The sequence below is a fragment of the Cornus florida genome, unplaced genomic scaffold (assembly GCF_030987335.1).
Source record: "Cornus florida cultivar Cherokee Brave unplaced genomic scaffold, ASM3098733v1 CherokeeBrave_3.0.0_Hap2_Chr01, whole genome shotgun sequence".
Taxonomy (NCBI): Eukaryota; Viridiplantae; Streptophyta; class Magnoliopsida; order Cornales; family Cornaceae; genus Cornus; species Cornus florida.
In genome coordinates, this window is record NW_026775571.1 from 71,696,923 (window position 1) to 71,717,302 (window position 20,380).

Below are 20,380 nucleotides of genomic sequence, written 5' to 3' on the forward strand. Positions count from 1 at the left end.
AACGGTTTTGAAGAGGACACGTTTCGAAGACCATTGTGTTCTTATTTATTTATTTATAGATATAGAAAAATGGTAGCGTTTCATGTTCCAAAAGATGCTCTGTGACTCGCGAACCCATCGCGTCAAAGTACTAATTTTCCCGCATTCAACGATCACGGCTGGCCCGAGTGTCTGATGATACAAACATGACATGAGATGAATACATTTGAGTTTGGCTTGTCGATCATAATTGACATGATAATTAATGTGTCGTGTCCCTATTTTGCTTAACAATTCATTTATACCCTATTAGTCTGTTTAATTAAATGTGTTCCTCGTATTCATATTAAAAATAATTTATTTAATTACAGGTGCTGAATAAACGCATCGTACTTGTTAGTTAAATGTGTCTTATCGTATCGTGTCAAATCTGAACCCATTTATTAAAAAAGTTATGCACATCGTGTTGTGTTCGTGTCAAATTCTTTTTGACAAACTTTGACACGAATAATAATCGTGCCGTATTTGTGTCGACCCATAACAGAATATTGACACGACCCGCCAACACATGAATTACTCCCCTTTAGTAGCTCGGATGTTGAAATTATAGTATTAAAAGTGATCATGTGCAATGTGACATGTGTTAATTATTTTTAATAAAATATTTTTATGCATGTCCATTTTACCCTTTACGATTGATTTTACAGATAAAAAGTTAAAAATGTTTGTTATATGTATAAAGGTATTTTTATGTGCAATGTGACACATAAGTTGATTGTATTAGGTGTGACACGTGATTGATTAATTGTTATTGACAGATATATTTTGACACAAAAAGTATAAAATAATAATATTTGAGAGTACTCCTAAAAACAGATGCAACAGAGATAGGTAGAACCTATACTCCAAAAAAAATTAGAGCGCGTGACTATAAACCAAGGTGTGAGGGTTGAATCCCTCCTCGTTCACAAGCGGACCAGACATCTACTGAATTAGACAGAGAACCGGACATGTACAGGATGTTGTTAAGCATATAACAAAATGATTCCTGACCTTGTTGTGTTATAAGAACCACATATTTTGATTTTTGTAGGTGGAACAACTTTTACGACCACGTGGTTTAATTAGAGACCCACAAATTTGGGAAAAAGGTATTATGACTTTTGTGATTATGCATGGATTTCTTGGATTCTGAAGTTTGAATTTGGAGCAGAGGATTTCTACATTCAAATTAAAGTGAGAAACAAAAATATGAGTTAATTATTAATTATATGTTTACCAGATAAAATAAAAAAAATAAAACACCTTTCCGACATGTTTAATACCATATTATGATAATTCCGACATGCATATAATTTGTAAATTTAGAACTTGCAAACATGCATATGATTTCTCAATTTTAAAATGCATTTTATATAATTTTTCAAAATTTCTTTTATCGAAAAAAATTAAGGACACTACTTACATTTTACTTGTTAGTAGAGATTTCCTTCTCCAATTGAGGTGACTCAATAAAAAAAAAAAACACAGTTTTGTTTTGTTTTGTTTTGTTTTATCAAGCTAAAACAGTCCTATTCTAGCTATTTATTATTAAAGTAATATATCTCTTTCTTTTCCTATCTCAACTAGAGAAGCAATGAATTCTCAGAAAGCCACTAATAAGATTGAGAACACACAATACAAGCTTACGTACTTGAGAGTTGAGAGAAAAGCTATACACTATCTAACCTATTTTCGCTTTTCCAAAGTCCGACTCTGATTTGAGTTCGATTCAATAATTTAAATATAGATTGAAATATTTAATTGTGATAATTTATTAACTTAATAAATTAACTATGAATTAAAGTTATTCCAGTTCCATCCAAATTTTTCCTCTCTTTTGTTTATATTTTATTTCTTTCTTCGTTTTTTTTTTTTTTCCTGTTTTTTTATAATAACTGTTTAGCAATGTAATTCAACAATAAATATGAGAAGAATTAGCCTTAAGTCATTTAAGAATATACTATCTATAAAGATACATTTTATTTTCTTTATGTTGCAATTAAAAGTACTAAATTGACACCTTAGAATTGAAATTGAAAGAAATTTACCTAACCAAAAAAAAAAAACAAAAAACAATTGTATGCCAAACTATTGTCTTTGCAAAAGGTTGTATACAATACAAATTAATAGTATACCAAACTATTGTCTGGTTATCATTTTGAAACATCACAATGCAAATCAAGTACTCTTGTAAACAAATAGATAATGAGAAATACACGAATGAAAGAGTGACAAGTCACCTTTCCTTATTGGTAAAGCAATCCGTAAATTGAAGGAGACAGCCAAAATAAAAGGTTCTTCAAACACAATCTTTCTAGGGGTCACATGATCAATAAGCAGAAGGTCGATCCTCATCATCCTCATATGCATCAGCAAAAGTAGCGACGTTGCCGGGACGTGAAAATACAATCTACATTGCAGAGAAATAAAACACCTTTTTGAGTTCCAGTACAAAAATTTTCGAACTAGTGAATTATGAAAATACAGAATCATGCGATTCATCAGATCAAACAAGTGGCTTACTAGATGTTGTCATGTCAAATACCATAGCGATAATTTCACAATTTCGTTTAACACGACTAACTGTGGATTCATGTCCTACTGAACTAAATGGCACAGTTGCATTCACATTTGGACATCCTAACCATCACCTGATTTGTTAAAGAGCTGTTCATTTTTGTTGACTCCTTAAAGAAGGATAGAACATAATCAAAGAAATGTGCAACACACGGTGGAGAGATACCTGATAATCCCCAAGCGTACGAGTCTTGAAACCAGCTGCACAGTAATCAAAATAGTATTCCCATGTCCGGATGAACTTTTCATCGAATCCCAATGCAAGAATTTTGCTAAGAACAAGAGTAGAGAATATTTTTAAATTTATGTACTTTTTAATAATATAACAGGCAGAAGATATGTTTATAATGGCAAATACTGCAAAGGATATGCACCTCTGCTGTTAGAACTAATTACAACAATTTTATGCCCTTTTCATCGTAGCTAGGCTTTTCATGTAAATATCTAAGCCTGCACATTGTGTAGTCTTGAACTAGGAAATATGTGGTGTCTAGCACAAACAACTAGTCGACCAATGCTCAGCAATTTTTTGAAAATTGTAGATATAATAGTTTACCAACCTCATGTGCTCGTATACCAAGAAAATGTATTAACATAGCTTGTCTGCCTGGATGGGAAAGAAAGCTGAGGGAGCATGGAAGAATAGGTTAATCGCTGTTGGCTCACCCTTGTATCAGACCTTGGTACAGCTTATATACGATTGGGCATACATTCTTGCTTGTATAAGTGTTATTACATGAGACTTCCCAAGTTATTTGAGTGTCTCGACATGCTGAATGTGTAGTGTGCGTATCATTTACTTGGTAAAATCACAAATTCAAATGGTATAATATGTAGTACTATATTTTGTGTCCAATTAATTGTTGATGACACGAGACTAATTTATTTTACCTCTGGTTCTTCATCAAGTTTTTCCTCCAGCATCTGAGTGTCTGGTAATAATGAATGCCAATGTTTTCTAGGTGCTCAATGCTGCATTTATAGTACTTAGGTAAATTTTCAGAAAACAGAAGTTGAAGAGAAACAATACCCAAATATATATTTACAAAAATAATATGCCTTTACCAGAGTCTGGATGAAGCAGCCATGGCTGATGTTATTCTACTTAATGAAGGCAGGCATCCACCAGGGAAGATATATTCTTTTATGAAATCTGAGCTTCGTCTGTACTCATCATACCTTTCATCTGGTATTGATATGAACTAAGGAAAAATCAACACCACTAAGCTGTTAGAAATCACTGGAAGTTGAATTCGCATTGTTAATTATAAGACATGAAAATTCAATTCTAGATATTAAGAAGATTAGAAGTTACATTAGTCAGCAAGCTTTACAAATCAGTTTGGCTTTGCATCATGTTTGGAAGACAAAAAAAATAAGGGTTGACAGTCTAATAGTGAGGCATGGCTATAATCATGATTTTTAGAATCAAGGCAAGATATGCTAAATGGAGGAGTGCATCTAGTATATTGTGTGATCAGCAGATCCATTTAAGATTGAAAGGGAATTTGTATAGGACAGCTATTAGACCAACGTGCTTCATGTGATGGAATGTTGGGCATCTAGGAAACAACATGTGCATAAAGTGAGTAGCGGAATTGCGAATATTGAGATGGATGTGCGGTAAGACTAGAAAGGGATAGAGTAAGAAATGATCACATTCGTGAAATGGTTGGAGCAGCAATTGGAGATAAAATGAGAGGAAATCGGTTAAGATGGTTTGGACATGTGCAAAGAAGACCTTTTAGCGCACCAGTTAGGAAGAGTGACATAATCTACATTGAAGGCAATACTAGGGGAAGAGGAAGGCCAAAGTTAACATGGGTATAGTTAGTAGGGAATGATATGGTAACATGTGGTTTAACTGAGGCCATGGCCTTATATAGAGCGGAATGCAAACATTTGATTCATGTAACCGACCCGAAATAGTTGGGAAAAGGCTTTGGTTCTTGTTGACTATAGTCATGATTTACATCAAAATGAGGTCATTTATTGAGATCACGAGGTGTAAGTGTCATGAAAAACAAATCATTTAAATGCTATCAAAATCTAGCAAAGTGGACATCATTTAAATCATTTGTGAAATCAAACTGCTCTGATCTACATCCTCTGTCTCAAATATCCCGTTAGAATGTGACACTGTTTTATAACTCCTTTTGCCATTTCAAGCTTCAGAAATTTATCCAATATATTCCTTTCAAATCAAATAATTAACTAACTTGTACTACATATATACTAGCAAGTAATCCATTAGAAAAAATACAAAATTGGGTCACTGATATGAATTTTATTGGCCATTGCTAAAACAAATAGGAATTCAAGCCTTAATTTCTTCCATTACAACCAAGAGATAAGAAATTGTCTAAATAGAAGAACTATGTGAACAAAGAAGTACAATGGTACAACACAAACTTTGCAGAATGTGGTTCTCTTTTTATTTTTACTTTTATTTGTATTATCCTTACCTGTAGGACAAGAAGCCCATCTTTGGCCAATACTGATTCACAACACCTAAAGAACTCCTCAAAGTATTCATGGCCAACATGTTCTATCATCTCGCTGTAAATAATCATCAACTAGATAAGCGTGCATATTAGGCTAGTTACTATCTGATGTAAATTGACGATGAACTCTTTTTTTCCGGTAGATAATTTGGAGATGAACTCACCAAGAGATAATCCTGTCGTATTTGTAGGTATCAGGTAATTGGCGATAGTCACAGAGAAGAAATCTTATGCGGTCCTGAGAGTGAAGTCCATTTAAAATGGTAAGAGAAGTAACAGAAACAATCTTCTCAAGGAAACGAGAAACAAATTTAGATACTCTAATTACAGTTTGAGATATTTTGAACCCAATTTTTGGCCAAAAGTTGTCAACAGGTTGGTCTTTGGGTCTCCTGGGAGGGTAGTAGTGTACTAACGAGATATTATTGGATACCAAGGGTACCATTTCATCATGCTACTGTGGTATCCCTAACCTATCAAATAATGTCATTTGAATAAATTGTCAGTCACACTTTGATAGTGAAAAATATAAAGTGCTTTGCTGACATGGGAATGGATGGTAGTTATCAAAATGGTGCTATGATAGGACAAGGATACCATGTCAGCATGGCATATGTTGGTATTCCTGGGCTAACCAATATTTTTTTAATTAGTTTGGAACCTATTAGTCACAACTGTTCAAGATAACAAAGGGTATCCCCACCCACTTCGGGAGTGGACTACTTCCTTCAGATACCCGCAATTACCTCCAAACCGAAACCTAAGCCACGGCGGAGGCTTGAAGCTCAATGAATTTGAACACAAGACCTTGGGGACATGTCTAGAGACCTTATGCCAACTCAATTACCCTGTGAGGGTTACTCAATCAGTCTCTTTTTCTGATCATCAATATATTCCTTTCCCATGAATGATAAATATCTGATGTTAAGGAGCCAGAGGCAAAAAGATATATATATATATATATATATATATATATATATATATATATATAAAATTATCTCATTGTCTTAGATGAAACTTACTTGTATTTTACTTTCATACTCAAATGTAGTTAGTAAAAGCAAATCACCTGAAGGCCAGCTTCCTCCACTCTCATTTCTGCAAATCTCAGTTGCTCTTCAGATAAGGTGATGCCAGTATATTTGCATCCAGTTCGTTTGACAACTTCAATAGCTAAAGTTCCCCAACCACAACCAATATCAAGAACGTCATGTTTCTCATCAATTCTAGCCTAGATTGGAACAAAAAAAAAATAGTACAAATAAATAATTTTACTGAGAAATTCTCATGGAAAATGAAGTAAATGTTATTGATAATCTCACTTTTTCAATCAGGATTGAGATTTTTCTCAGCTGTGCAACTTTCAAGTCTTCACTTTCAGTCTATCAGATGTTCAACACGGAAATGAGTATTACAAAGTTTTTTAAAAAAAAAACATGGGGAAGATAAATTTTTTGGTTGAAGATAAAATAATCAAAAGATTGAAAATCACGAACCTTAAATATTGCAGAGGAGTATGACATTGTTTCATCCAAGTACAGAGAAAAAAGTTCGTTACTCTGGGAAACAAGAAACCAAAACAAGTTGTCAGCTTTTGTGTAGCCTAATTGTTTGCAATAGCATCATTTCAAACAAGTCTAAAATCATTTTAAACAAAAGTAAAGAAAAGTTGGTGTATGTAAATTCATACAGATCAGCATGATGCAACCACGAAAACAATAAGGGTTACAGGTCACTCTGATGGAAATTGAAGAGATTACACTTGGTTGAAGCTATTTTAAAAAGTGTCTTATTTACTACAACATATGTTGATCAACATAAGAAATTTCTAAACCATATGTAGAAAGTCTATGATTAACCAGAATCCCACTTGATGAGGACAAGTTATGTTAGATGGACTCGATTATGTTTATGGGGTGCAGGTATATGCCTAAGCAGCGGATTTATTAAAGCCAAATCTAACTACATGGGGAGGTGGCTAAATACTCAAATTGTTTAATATATGCTTCTGTTTTCTGCAATAAAATATTCTATACTCCTTTTGAAATAATTATTTAAGAAAAGAAAGATAATACTTGAGTTTTAAATACACTATATAATAAACTTGAATTATTTAATATACTTGTTAGGTGCATGACCAACAGCACATATTCGATACTCACATCTGAGTGTTGTGTGTTTCACACATTTTTTAAGAGTCCATGTGATATACAGGACAAGTCTTCCCTGATCTTGGCCTAAAACTCACTTCTTCGTTTACTAAGTACTTCCCTGATCCTACCCTGAAACCCACTTCTGAATTTTCCCTCCTTTTGAGCAACTAAGACATACCATTTAAAAAGTTTTGGTGAGTACTTTCAAATGTTGCAATTTTGAGAGCATATATATGCTGTTTCAATTTCAAACTGCTGTATATGATATTGAAATACTTATATTTATTTTGCTTTATTTTATATTTTTATTTGCTACTGTTACAATGTCCAATATTAGTTTATCTTTACAACAAGTCTTCATCCAACTTTCATAGAAATACTCACTATCTCGATGAAAAAAAAAAAAAAAGAGAGGTTCATTTCTAAACTAAAGCTGAAACAAGTCTTATTTTTGGACAGAAACCATCGTTCAAATAAAATTTTAACTATGATTTCATGTTATACTTCTGTTCAAAACTATACGACTATAGAAAACATCATGCAAATAGAAAATTATGAACCTCCACCAAGTACTTTCTGAACTTGTTGAGAGAGAGATTGAAAAGACATTTATCAATGGATTGATATCTCATACCAAGTCATAATGACGAGAGATGTTCCTGCGAGCTTGGGTAAGAGTATTCTGATTCAAAACATGCTTGAGAAAATACTTTGTGGATGCGATTCCAGCTGTGGAAAGCAATGGTGTCCACCAGCCCCTAACACCAACATAGAATCGATGGAAACTCAAGTAGAGATAATTAGGAGATGACCAAAATTCGTGCACTCGTATCACAGTACAGCTGGTTCAAATCAATATTTACCTTTTGTTATTAGACCTTGAGACAGAAGTTTTTAAATCTCTGTTGGCAATAAAAATCTGCAGAAAAGAACTTTGGAAGGTAAATATATACGGACAACTTGAAACTAGGCACAGATCTGTAGTATTACCAGGAAAAGATTCAGAAGACCTTCACTTTTATCAACAAAAGAAAAATCGCCATTAATGTATGCATCCGCAAGGCCTAAATCAGCTTGCGAAGCAACCTGTCAAAAGAATTCCAAGTAAGAAACTTATGTATCACAGAATTCTAACTTAATTTTAATAAACAATTATATATGTGGCTGGTTCTTAATATTTTAAAATTCTAACACAGTTCTTTAGAAACATATGACATCCCCCTATTGAAAGAAATGTCAAACACAATGAAAAGGTACATACCTTCCAGTAAAACTGGGGATTGTGAATTTTCAGATAAGTTTTAAGAAGACTTTTCCTTCTTGGTCCCTCAAAGGATAAAATAGTACCTCCTTCTTCCAATAAGCTACAGTTACACAAAGGACATGATATAAATACAGCACCTTTAATTTTTAATTAGCTTTTGTGCTTGCATTCATAGAGAACAGTTCAATCTCAAGATCAGTGGTTAACTAAATTGGATCACAAAAAAAAAATATTATGGAACAACTATTGAAAATAAAATAAAAAAGAAGAAAGAAATAAAAGAGTAGAGTAAGACAGTGTGGCCATGAAAAGCAAAAATAATCACATTGAAATTACTAAAATGGGAATTACCCATTTATGGTAAGAAGATGTTAAGGGATCTGGATGACACTTTAACGAAAGCTAAATTTGAGTATCATGCTTCAGACTTGTAGCAGCAAGAGGGGAAAAAAAAAGTGCAGATTAAATCAAACAGAAGACAGAGTTCAGTGAATTACAATTCAAAATTTACAGCAAAAGTACTACTCACGATGCATAAATAATGCAACTAGCAACTTAAAAAACCACAATTTTGTAAACATTGGATTATCCAATGAATCCTAGCCTTCAATAAAATAAAAAAATAAAAAAAAAAACTATATATATATTTAATATAAAGTAAGGTAATTTCAAGCTTAAAACAGTGAATTGTTATTGTCATTCTGAGCAAAATCACGCCAAACAGTGACCCTGTCCTGTCCTTCCATCTACCATGAGAATACAGCCATCAAACCATAAAACCCTATTTTAAAGCTATATAAGTACAGTTGAAAATCATGTTCTTTTAGCAACTTTCCTGTCCAAGTAGCTACTTTAGCTTGAACCAAACCAATCCTTCCTGGTGCATTTTATGGTCCTCTTGTTGCGCAAGCCCTATATCATCTCAATTTTTCTGGTTTGATCTCCTAAGAAATGGAAACACGACACACTTCCCAACTAAAGCATTGAAAAATAGCATGATGCCTTCTTCAGAGAAACAAACATGACTAACTAAACACCCATAGGCGATTGATTGTTTTGGCTCAAATATATGTTTATATCATTTCAAGAAGTAAATGTATGAAAATGAATATAGATGAAAAGAATATAAATCTATCAACTCACATTAGGGAGCCAGTGGAGATATAAAATTGAAGAAACTTAGTAACAAAAATGCGCGCCCATGTTTCGACCAAAGAAGGTACCATACACTTTGGGTTGTTCACAACAAGAAAACTCTTTTTAAGAATACCATGGGCAGCAGCCATGCCAGCCTGCAAGAATTATAAATCAGTTGTTAGCCTCATAATACCAACTGCATGAGTTTCGAGTTCATCTTTGGACAATGCTTTTCTCCTCACTAGTGAGGAGGAACCTTCTCCTTACCACCAATGTGGCACAATGATAGAATGATGAGTCCATTTTGAATTTAAAATAAAATAGGGGGAAATTTAAGGGGTTTTTTTTTTTTTTTTTTTTTTTCACATTTTAAATTCAATATGGACTCATGCCATTCTAACATTGTGCCACATCAGTAGTAAGGAGGAGGTTCCCTCACCGGTGACGAGGCAAGTATTATTCATCTTTTTATATGTAAAATCTATCAAGCAAACAATTAAGAGGCTAAAAATCAACAAAGGCTATAGCTATTGGCTTTTATTAACAATATGAAGTTGGCAAGCACACTTTTCAATTGCCTTCAAAAACTGTTGTTATACGTTTTAAAGGAACAATTACTTGTGTTAGTACAAAAATGTAGGATACCTTTAGCTTATCCTCATGGAATCCATATCCTGAAAGTGAAAGAAATGCAATACGTAAAGCATGTGAGTCAGTAAATTCTAAGTTATTTAAAATGTCATGACAGCTTAAAGAATTAAAGCACTATACTTCTTGCATGAAACTTCAAAAGTATAATTCAAGTCATATAATAGACACTATCCTGACATTAACAAATTAACCAGTCATGTTGATTAATTTAAAACACGAATACTTCCTATGACATAATTTTTTATTTATTTATATGAGCTACAAAATGGACATGTAAACATAGGACTTGCTTGGTTCAGTTTCCAGAGAATATAAAATTGTTACTGAGTCAAGAGAGAACAATCTTTTCTAATTCTTTAAAAAATGTTTTTTTGGATTCAGGGTTCTTTAAAACTATTTTAGAGAACTCAACCAAACAGAATCATAATTAAGGAAAGAGTTCTTATGTGAATCTGCTCTACGCTTCAAGAAGAAAAGGAGCTGAACTGATGCAATGAAATGTGATTTACAAAGAGTGTACATTTGTATTTTTCGTTACAAGGAAGAAAGCTCACCATGGTAAGCTCCAGAGAACCATATTCCCCTCTTCCCTTGAATTCGATCAAGCTCAAATGAAGCTTTTGATGCAGCAACTGTAGGGAGTGGATGGGCAATTGACCACTTCAGCAATGTATGCTCAGGTGTATGAAATGGATTAAGAGTTACCAGATATGGTAAGTTTGTTTCATCAATGTTCTGCATGTTCAGAGAGGTTATGGAATAATCCAGCATTTTAATTGCAGAAAAGAGCTCACTTTCTGAGAGATGGTAAATTATATGGAAATCTCATAGAATGTTTGACCATGTGAGAATTCAAGCTTTGACATTTTATTGATTATCCACTTATATGCATTTTTTGGGTTGAATTTTGAAGCTTCCATACAAGTCCAGATCAATTTTTAGTAGTTAGACCTTGTTTCCAGTTCAGAGTCAGATTCACAATAGAGTAGACATCTTTTGACTAAGTGTAGCTTTTGAAGAAAATGGAATTCCATGTGGCTCTTTAATATATTGTTATTTGGGGAAGAGAATTCCTGTGTCTCTCCAATGTTGTCTTCATTAGCTTATACTCATAGGTCTGACTAAACTTGCCTCTTCATATGGGATTTGGGTATGACTGAGATGACAAATGACCCTATAATACATCTTAAGTTGGATCAGGATATCTGAGAAAAATAACAAAACAAGGTCTGGAAGTCTCAGCACATCCTTAATTAATGGTAATTACTAATGCAGCACATACACAACACAACTCTAATTCACACGAGGAGAGAGGGTTACAAACCTGGAGCACATTGAGCCAATATGTTACACGTACTTTGTTATCCGTAGTACCAAGAAAATTCCATGCACTCCATGCTGCTGGGTTTTTGGGCATTAAACTTTTGTCACGGTGAAGGAAAATATCACTGCCATAAGGAGTTAAAGAATGATTGTCCATTTTTGAGAATTAAACTAAAGGAAAACATCAGTTGCAACCACCATCTTTTCAAGTACCAAAAATAAAATGATTAAATATATACCAAGTCAGAACACCTTAGAAGAATTATTAGTAGTAGTTCCAAACTTTTGAAATTGACATTTTACAGTTTTTTAACTTTTTTATGTACCCCAGTTAATATGATCACTACAGAGATCCTAATTCTGAAAGGTAGGGATCACAAACTTCTTGTAAATCAAGTCAAGAAAATTAGATATATTTTTTAAAAATTTGACGGAGACCACTTCAAATTAAATATGCAATTTGATCTAAATTTATAAAAGTAAAAATTTTCTACAAGAAGTTGTTTAAATTCGTATTAACTAGAAATATATGAGATGATAAAAAGCATCAGCAGCACATGTAGAAGACGAGGCCTGCAAAACTCAAAATGAATCATAGCTTTTTGACTCAATAATAATAAAAAAAATTAAGAAAAAATAACAATAAAACAAGTCCTTTCCTACCTTAGACAATCCTGAATTTAGCCTGGTTTTCATAAGCTTTAGCTATAATTTTCATAAATGGGTATTGATATTATAAAAATGTACTACAAAACTGTCAAATATATAGGAAAGTTATACTGTGTCAGTACCTATAGACATATTGGAAAGCACCAAGTGCTCTAGTTTCATCATATGTGGCTTTTTCCCCCAACATTTCTAAAGCATCTGGAGCATGGATGGCCATTATGCAACCATTGTACATTTCTTGTGAACCATCTTCACATATTATGAAACAACCTGTTCAACCTCATTTCAAATTTACAATTGGAATCATGTAATAATTCTGATAAATATAATGCCCAAATTTGATTCAAACTGCCAAGCCTTTGACATTGCGCGCGCGCACACACACACACACACACATATATATTACAGCTACACAACAATAACAATTGATTATAGTTATCACAAACTATAGGTTCATTAATATTAGAAGCCATGTTGCACCAATCAGTGAATTTATTGTCACTAACCAGTGTTGGTCCCACTTAAATAAGTGATGAACACTGGAAAAGATCTAACTTTTGGCATTATTTTGCTTAAAGTGGCCTCTCCCAGAGTTGAAACGGCATCCTCTCACTAATTAACTTTCAAATATTATAATATATTTAAAAAATGTTTGTCTTTTTAAGGGAGTTTCCATGATTCAACATCTTCACTGTTGTAGACCAAATTGATAGTTCAAAAAAGAAACATATTTTTTAATTGACCTAACCAGAATTGAAGCCAACTAAAAACACAAATGATCTATATATCATTATCCAAAATTTGTCTTCGCTTTGAAGCAATACGCAACCACAGAGGAATTCTAAAATAAGAATCAGAAAATCAATTAATAGCCCTAATTTCTAGGACAGACAATCCTAATACTATGGCCAAATATAGACCTAGTTCTTGTTGCAACAGTGTGCAAGCATATAACAAGCTGCTTCCTACTGCACCACAGGAAGTTATGCCAAAACTAGTTCCTATCAGTCTGCTTCCTACAGCACTACAATAAGTTAATCTTATAGAGCTTGAATTTGGTCTTGGATGTTCTGAAAATACTAAATTTTCCTATTAACTGGATGCAATGGATAAAGGCACACATTATGACTTCTCAATTCTCAATCGTCCTCGATGAAGGGTATTTTGCTGGGGCCAAGGAATTGAGACATGGTGAACCCATTTCTCCATTTTTGTTCCTTCTGGTTGTGGAAGTCTTGCCCAACCTTGTAACAATCTACAGTATTTATCACCCTAAATGTGAAGCATAGACACCACCCACACTGCTTGTTGATGATCTGTTTCGCCTAAGCTCAGTAGACTTGGAGTCTATTAGAACCTTAAAGAGAGGAGCTCTTAATGAATTCTCCAAACTGGCCTGGTCTGAAACCTATACTCTACGGGTGGAGGGAGGGGAAACAATGGCAACAGTCTTGTCAAGGTGCGGGCCAAGCCAACTCTCCAGGAGTTGTGTCTTCATTTCTTGTTTGAATGAGCAAATGTTAAAGGAATGATGCTGGGGAGTTGCCAAATAAATAGTTATGGTAACCCAAGGCTGAGGATTGTACAGATCTGGTGCAGAAATTTACCAACAAAATTCAAAGTAGGGCAGATGTAGCTTATTTGAGCAATCTTGTTTGGTATTCAAATTTACTAAGCAGTATGTTTAGAACCTTCTTATGGGACGGAACAAATATAAAAAAGATCTACGGGTAGAGCTAGCTGCGAACTGGGCAGTTAAGGAATGAGGATTGCGGAATGGTATCAATGATTAGGCATATATGAAACTTGTTGACCAACAAGATATCTTTGTGTACTAAGTGGGTTCATAAATTTCTGGTGGGGACAGATGATTTTGGGAACCGAATATACGCCTTGACGGCTCTTGGGCTTGGGAAAAGGTTTTCAGGCTGGGAATGACAATCAAGAATTGTATGAAGTGTGCTATGGTGAAGGGAAATTCTTACGGCATGATAACTAGCATCTAAGATACTTACTGATGGAAACCTAAGGAGAGAGGGTTGACTTTGACGCAACCAGTCCTAGAAATGCCAAGGTAACAGATATAATTTGAAATGGCCAAAGGAAGTGACCATTCAAGGGTCCTGCTAATGGCAAAGAAAATCATTAGCTCAATTCATAGTGAAGAGAAGGCCATATGTGCTTCTACAACAAATTTAGACTTACACTGCTATATCAGCAGTAGCACAGGAAGAAATCAAGGGTCAGATTTCTACAGTTGGTAGCAAAGTGGTTCTCAGCAGCAATTCATAGACATTTTCATTCAGTGGCTTGCTATAAGAGGTTCATTGACTACTCTGGATAAAGTAAGCCATTGGGGGCTTCAAAATGCTACTTCTACAATGACATAAAGGAGTCACTTATCCCCTTTGCGGATAGGGCATGCAACTTCTTGCAGAAAAATGTGGTACAAGTAGATTGTCCTGTAATGAAGAGGTCCTGTGGATTGCTACTCATGCTAAATAAATGTGGTTTCCTATGCATCATCAGAACATTAAACATTTGCAATGGTACACCATTTGTGGAGAAAAATAAATCAGAGAAAATTTTGAAGGAAAGCGAGCAGGCCTTCAACAGAATAGATGAAAGAGATATTCTTTGATGTCAGAGCAAGTTAAAAGGAAGATCCCAGATAGAACCTGAATAGAAATCTACGTAGTAAATAGAACATCTAGTTAAGGGAGGACAGAATTTGATTTTTCTTTGTGTTTTTCATTTTGGTATATACTATATATACACTCTTCCTTTTTTTTTTTTTTTTGGTTGGTGTCTTGGATGTGTTGATCTTATTTGGAGGTGTCTCTACATAAAGGTGTTATGCGCCTCTATGTTTTTAAAACAGCTCATATTTTGGCATAAAATAACTTTACCCAAGAGAGAGAGAGTACTGACCCTCGTCAACTGTGGAAACAGAATGCACCTCACAGCCAGTTCTTATTTGACAACCTCTGCTCTCCAACTCTTGTCTAACCTGTTTGTTAGTCCCATACAATAAGTTATACAAGAAACATATGGCATGAATATATCACTAGTTGCAAGTAGAGAATTTTGAGGCACACAAAACACTAAAATCACCTTATTTACATAATTATTTGAACTCCATTTGACAGTAAGCAACTGAGAGCGGCCAAAGAGCTGTGAGACAAATTAAAACATACTTGAATGAACACTTCAAATTAATTTGACATATAGAAACACAAGTAGCATATCCATAAACCAAGAGTTTAAACAAAGAAATGTACCTGAAGCAGATTATGATTATGACAAAATAAAAGAACAGAATAAGCAGAAAAGCTCATTACTCCTTCTGAAGGGCAGGACCAGATTGAAGCACACATTGGAACCTGTACAAATTTATTGTTAATAAGCCTAAAGTCTCTAGTAGAGAACATGTAATTGATTCACTCGACTTAAAAGTACACATTGTGGGTGGCCTCACGAGATAAGCCTTTTGGAAAAACTCCGAGTAACCCCTTGACTTGATGAATTGCCCCAATGTTTCATTGTGATCAATGTCTGGGTTGTTGTCAAGCTCTTCAAGATACCTGCATTAATAAGAAACCATGAATAACAGTCCTAAAGGAATTTTCAGTCTGTTCATCTTAAATGTGTAAAGAAGTCTTTTGGAGTTGAACATCTATACCCCGAGTACCTCAGAAGTCAATGAACAGAATATGCACTGGTAAGGTCAAAATGCATAAACCCCAATGGTTGGCTCAAGTGGGTAAGAACTTGTCCTCGATGCCTCAGGAAGCATCGGGTCTAAGGTTCGAATTCTCTTGGGTGCAAACAATTCCTTGGGTCAACTAGGAGAAAGGTCAAAAGGCATAGGCCAATTAAGTGCATATCATCATAAGCGCTCCTCGAAGAATATGGAAACAGGATACTATGTACCATTTAGTAATAATGTCTAATAATGTCTCTTTTCTTGCTACTGGGGTACATCTGAGAGATCCCTGTCAATAGAAGGGGTCCTAAATCTCATATTTTGATGGTGGACCTTGACGCAACTATAAGGTTGTTCCTGGGTGACAAAGAGGTGTGAAGTTGTGGCTCGAATTTTGTTCAGACCTCGGTGGTATTGCGACCCGGTTTTGATCTGAAAAATGGTCTGAGTTTTTTGACCCATTTTCTCTTGTGGGTCGTGGACCCGGTCCCAGAACTATTGTAGTCCAATATATAAGGGTGTTTAGGGTTTGAGGTGTGTTAAAGATAGGACATTGATAGCCGCAGATTCGAGACTGTTAGAGAGAGGCAGGGGGGTTTGGGGGCTGAAACTTGTAATCTATTGTTTTTTGCATGATGAAATCTTTTGCTAGATCTTTATCGTAGATGTAAGCTTTAAGCCGAACCACGTAAATCTTTGTATTCTGTGTATGGAGTTGTTTATTTTTCTGTTGTGATTCTTGATTGTGTTCTTGGTTCGCAATATTTGTCATAATGGAAGGTCATGGATGCAAAATAGAAAACATCCTCTCTGTGCACTCAGAGATAAGGCTGTGTAAATCTAACGCTGCCGTGACCTTGAATAGCAAAAGTCTCATGCACTGGACTAGCTAGTTTGAGAGCGGGTCTTATCGCAACAGGTAAAAAGCTTAATTGTGACATGGAGCTCACAGATTTGAAACAGGAAACAATGTCCCTGCATACAGGAGATTAGCATTAAGCCTGCGTAATCTGACCCACTCTATACCTCACAAGAAGACTCATGCACTTTTAATAATAGGGACACTTGAAATGGTTAAAAGAAGGGTAAATTACACTCACACCTCCTCAAGTTAGGCCTACCTACACATGATGGTCGAAATAAGCCTTTGTTACACTGACCACTCCAGTCACGGCAAACCGACTTTACTTTTTGTATAAATTTTCATATTTTCCCTTAGTTGATTTAATAATATTTTAAAGAAAAATGTGACAATGTGAAAAGACCAAACTACCCTTACTTGGAAGACCTTGCATTTCTTTATACTCTCCCTTCCCGCCAGCACCCAAACCAACAGACCCTTAGGCGAGTTAGGCGGTTGCCTAAGGCCCCAACCAATTGAAAAGCCCCAAAAAAATTTATTTTCATATACTATATAACCTTCTTAAAATTTTTATTTCTTTCCAATAGAGAGATTTAATAGTGGGCCCGAAAGATGTCTATACTTAGCTCAACTCTTTTTTTCTCTCTCTCTTTTCGTCATTCCATGTTTTTTATTCTCCTCTATCATTATCATTACACCAGCCGTAATTATGGTAAAACTTTCCATATATATATATATATATATATATTTATTAACCCGAGATATCCGGGATGGCATGAACCCTTAAGGCCCCTCAACAACCCGACTAATCTCCGAGAACCCGGAAGGGCACCTTCCCACTTGGGCCGAGTAAGTCACTGCAAGGGCAGCGGAAGCTAGCCACAAAAAACACCCAGCGGGGCTTGAACCCCAGACCTTGGGCTTGCTAAACTCCAAAGTCCAGTGAGTAAACCGCTGGGCCATATCCGAAGTGGATAGTAAAACTTTCCATATTTGAATCATTATTTACCTGATGATTTACACCAGCAATAATTATGCTTCTTTTCTCTTCTCCACTCATCACAATCTAACTCCACTTCAAGATTCATTTGAAGAATTTTTTGGGAACATTGGACCGGATTTTTCTAAATCATATTCTATTGTTCTTTACCTTAAATTATTTCGTAGTCTTCCAAAGTTTTGTTATCATTAATATTTTGTTTGTGAGTTGTGACCATTTTTATTTATATTATTGAATATGTCTACTAGAAAGTAAGAATCCGGACATAAAAAACTAAAAGAAGAGAAGAATAGATAAACTAATTCAATCTAAAAAAAAAGGTATTGTTAAATTTGTTACAACTAATAATTCAAACATAACAAAAAATTTAGGTGAAAATTCAACAAATGAACAACCAAGCAATCTAAAAGAATTAGAAGCCATTAGAAGCCATCTAAAAGAATTAGAATATTATACAATAGTGTGAAAGGCCACTTTTATATTTTTCGCCTATGGCCTCAAAGTAAATTGAGCCGCCCCTACCAGCACCTCCTCCCATATGCAGGTAAACCTCCTATAGTGAAATTTCAGAATTTCAAACGTATGGTAAGTGGATCCTTTTCATTACATATATATATATATTCTGAGTACAGAATTAAAATGCTAATGCCCATGATTGAGTAATCCAAGACTGCTATTCAAGTCGGTTGGGCAAGTTCGGAGGGCCTCAAGGTACCCAAGCTTTGTACTTGAACCAAGTTTTCCAATGTGCACTCAAACCTTTAAACCCAATACTCAAAAATTGGGTTGGCCTCTGATTAATTGATCACTCTTCATAAATATATATTTTAAAAATAAAATAAAATGTTTACTGCCGTTGTAAACATTACACTGAACACAGCTCTTCAATACTCAAAAGAGCGGATTCTAGACTACACCAAACTTGCTACCTTCAATAACCCCAAAATTCAACGCACATTATGAAAAAGTGTTGCATTGTTATGTAAACATCAAATGAATTCAATTGTAAAAGGATTAAACAATGATTTGACTTACGGAGACAATTGAAGTGTGGTAGAGAGAGAGAGTCTACGTCTAGAGAGAGAAGAATGAGAAGTTGAAGCATTGGACGGATCTGATACGAAGTTGGTATCCTTCTTTTGTGTTCTGAATTGTTTTGGTGCCAATCCTCAGAGTACTGTATCAATGGCAGACAGAGGAATGGCAAAGAATAAATGGAAATGGATGCCATTGATTTTGAGAGAGAGCCGTGGACGATAAAACGGTTAGGATCGGGTTTGGGTGTGAATTTATTGAGGTCGATGGAGTTGATTCAGACGTTCGCGCACTCCTTTTGTTTTCTAGGTTTATATGATTCTTATAATTCTTTTAACAGAATTTACATTCACTACGTCATGCTAGATGTAATTACACAAAATAATAAAAATAGGGCTTAATATCACCGTGTACCCTTTCAAGTTGGGATAATTGGACGTGTGTGATTGACTGTACCGCCGCCGCTGGGGGGGGGGGGGGGTTAATATCACCCGTGTACCCTTTCAAGGATAATTGGATGCGGGATTGGTTTGTTGTTTCTTAGGCATTGTTTCGATCCAGAGCATCGCTTTGGGTATTTAACAGCTGCTGAGGAACCCTCTGCTGAGGAAGAGGGTTGTTGAGTCCGGGGCGCCAGGGGTGGATCTTCGTTCTGGCGCTCGGGATGTGGGACGATCGACGGATCGTTCTCCCAAGCGTTAACTTGAAGTTCTTCATTTTCCTGGTGTAGAACATTTATTTGCGTTATGTTGGCTTCGTTAGCCTGTCTCAGGGCATTGATTTGTTCGGTACTAGCTTTGTTGGCTTATCGGAGGACTTCAAAGTGTGTATGCATGCTCGTGCAGCGTCTGATCCTGTCGCCATTCCGGAGCGATGTCCCATGAAAGTGATAGTAAAAAGGTTTTTTTGTAAACTTTCTCACAGACGGGGTCAAAGTGTAGGTGCAATTTTTCAAACCCGAACACTTAAAAAAATAAATCAAAGAAATTATGAACAATATGAAAGAGACAATGGACAATTTTGGCAACAGAGAACAATATGATTGGAATTCGATGTCTTCTTCTTCTTATTCATGCTTTACTTATAAGCTTGTACAGAGAATCACCAAGAGCTGTTGAACCAAGTGCTAAAGTATGGGTGTTTTGTATCCATTGAGCAAAGACAGGTTGCAATTGTATAGCGGTATCTGAAAACATATCTTGAGGGCGCCCTAAAGCGCTCATGGTATCATAATGTCTTTTTCGGGAGCTAGAAGAAATACATCTCAGGTACATCAATTAGTAGGTATGAGGGGATTAATGTCGGATCCCCAAGGACAAATGATTGATTTACCTATTCAAAGGAATTTAGGTGAAGCCGTTACTGGCAGTTTTTATGAACGTGGGCATTTTTATAATGACCCACTCCACCACATGGTATGATATTGTTTACTTTGGGTCTGAACCCATACGGTTTTGCTCTTAAATTTTACCCCAAAA

The 20,380-nt window shown here is 35.2% G+C and overlaps 1 protein-coding gene across 2 annotated transcripts; it reads right to left on the bottom strand.

The window, feature by feature from the left end:
• Nucleotides 1–2,097: 2,097 nt before the first annotated feature.
• LOC132300216 (uncharacterized) lies at nt 2,098–19,204 on the bottom strand. Of its 2 annotated transcripts, XM_059797219.1 has the most exons (23): nt 18,903–19,203; nt 15,778–15,883; nt 15,581–15,682; nt 15,414–15,473; nt 15,231–15,309; nt 12,422–12,569; nt 11,632–11,755; nt 10,862–11,042; nt 10,302–10,330; nt 9,663–9,811; nt 8,517–8,619; nt 8,246–8,341; nt 8,119–8,174; nt 7,890–8,013; nt 6,599–6,661; nt 6,425–6,484; nt 6,172–6,333; nt 5,267–5,340; nt 5,064–5,157; nt 3,664–3,800; nt 3,490–3,570; nt 2,765–2,870; nt 2,098–2,431 (listed from the first exon to the last, which is right to left on the bottom strand). In XM_059797219.1, the coding sequence occupies exons 3-23, from the start codon at nt 15,674–15,676 to the stop codon at nt 2,351–2,353; spliced, it is 2,103 nt and encodes a 700-aa protein (XP_059653202.1). In that variant the 5' UTR covers nt 15,677–15,682; nt 15,778–15,883; nt 18,903–19,203; the 3' UTR covers nt 2,098–2,350. The 2 variants fall into 2 exon arrangements, with proteins under 2 accessions (XP_059653202.1, XP_059653209.1); XM_059797226.1 differs by lacking the exons at nt 5,064–5,157; nt 5,267–5,340 and having other exon boundaries at nt 18,903–19,204.
• Between the last annotated feature and the right edge of the window lie 1,176 nt (nt 19,205–20,380).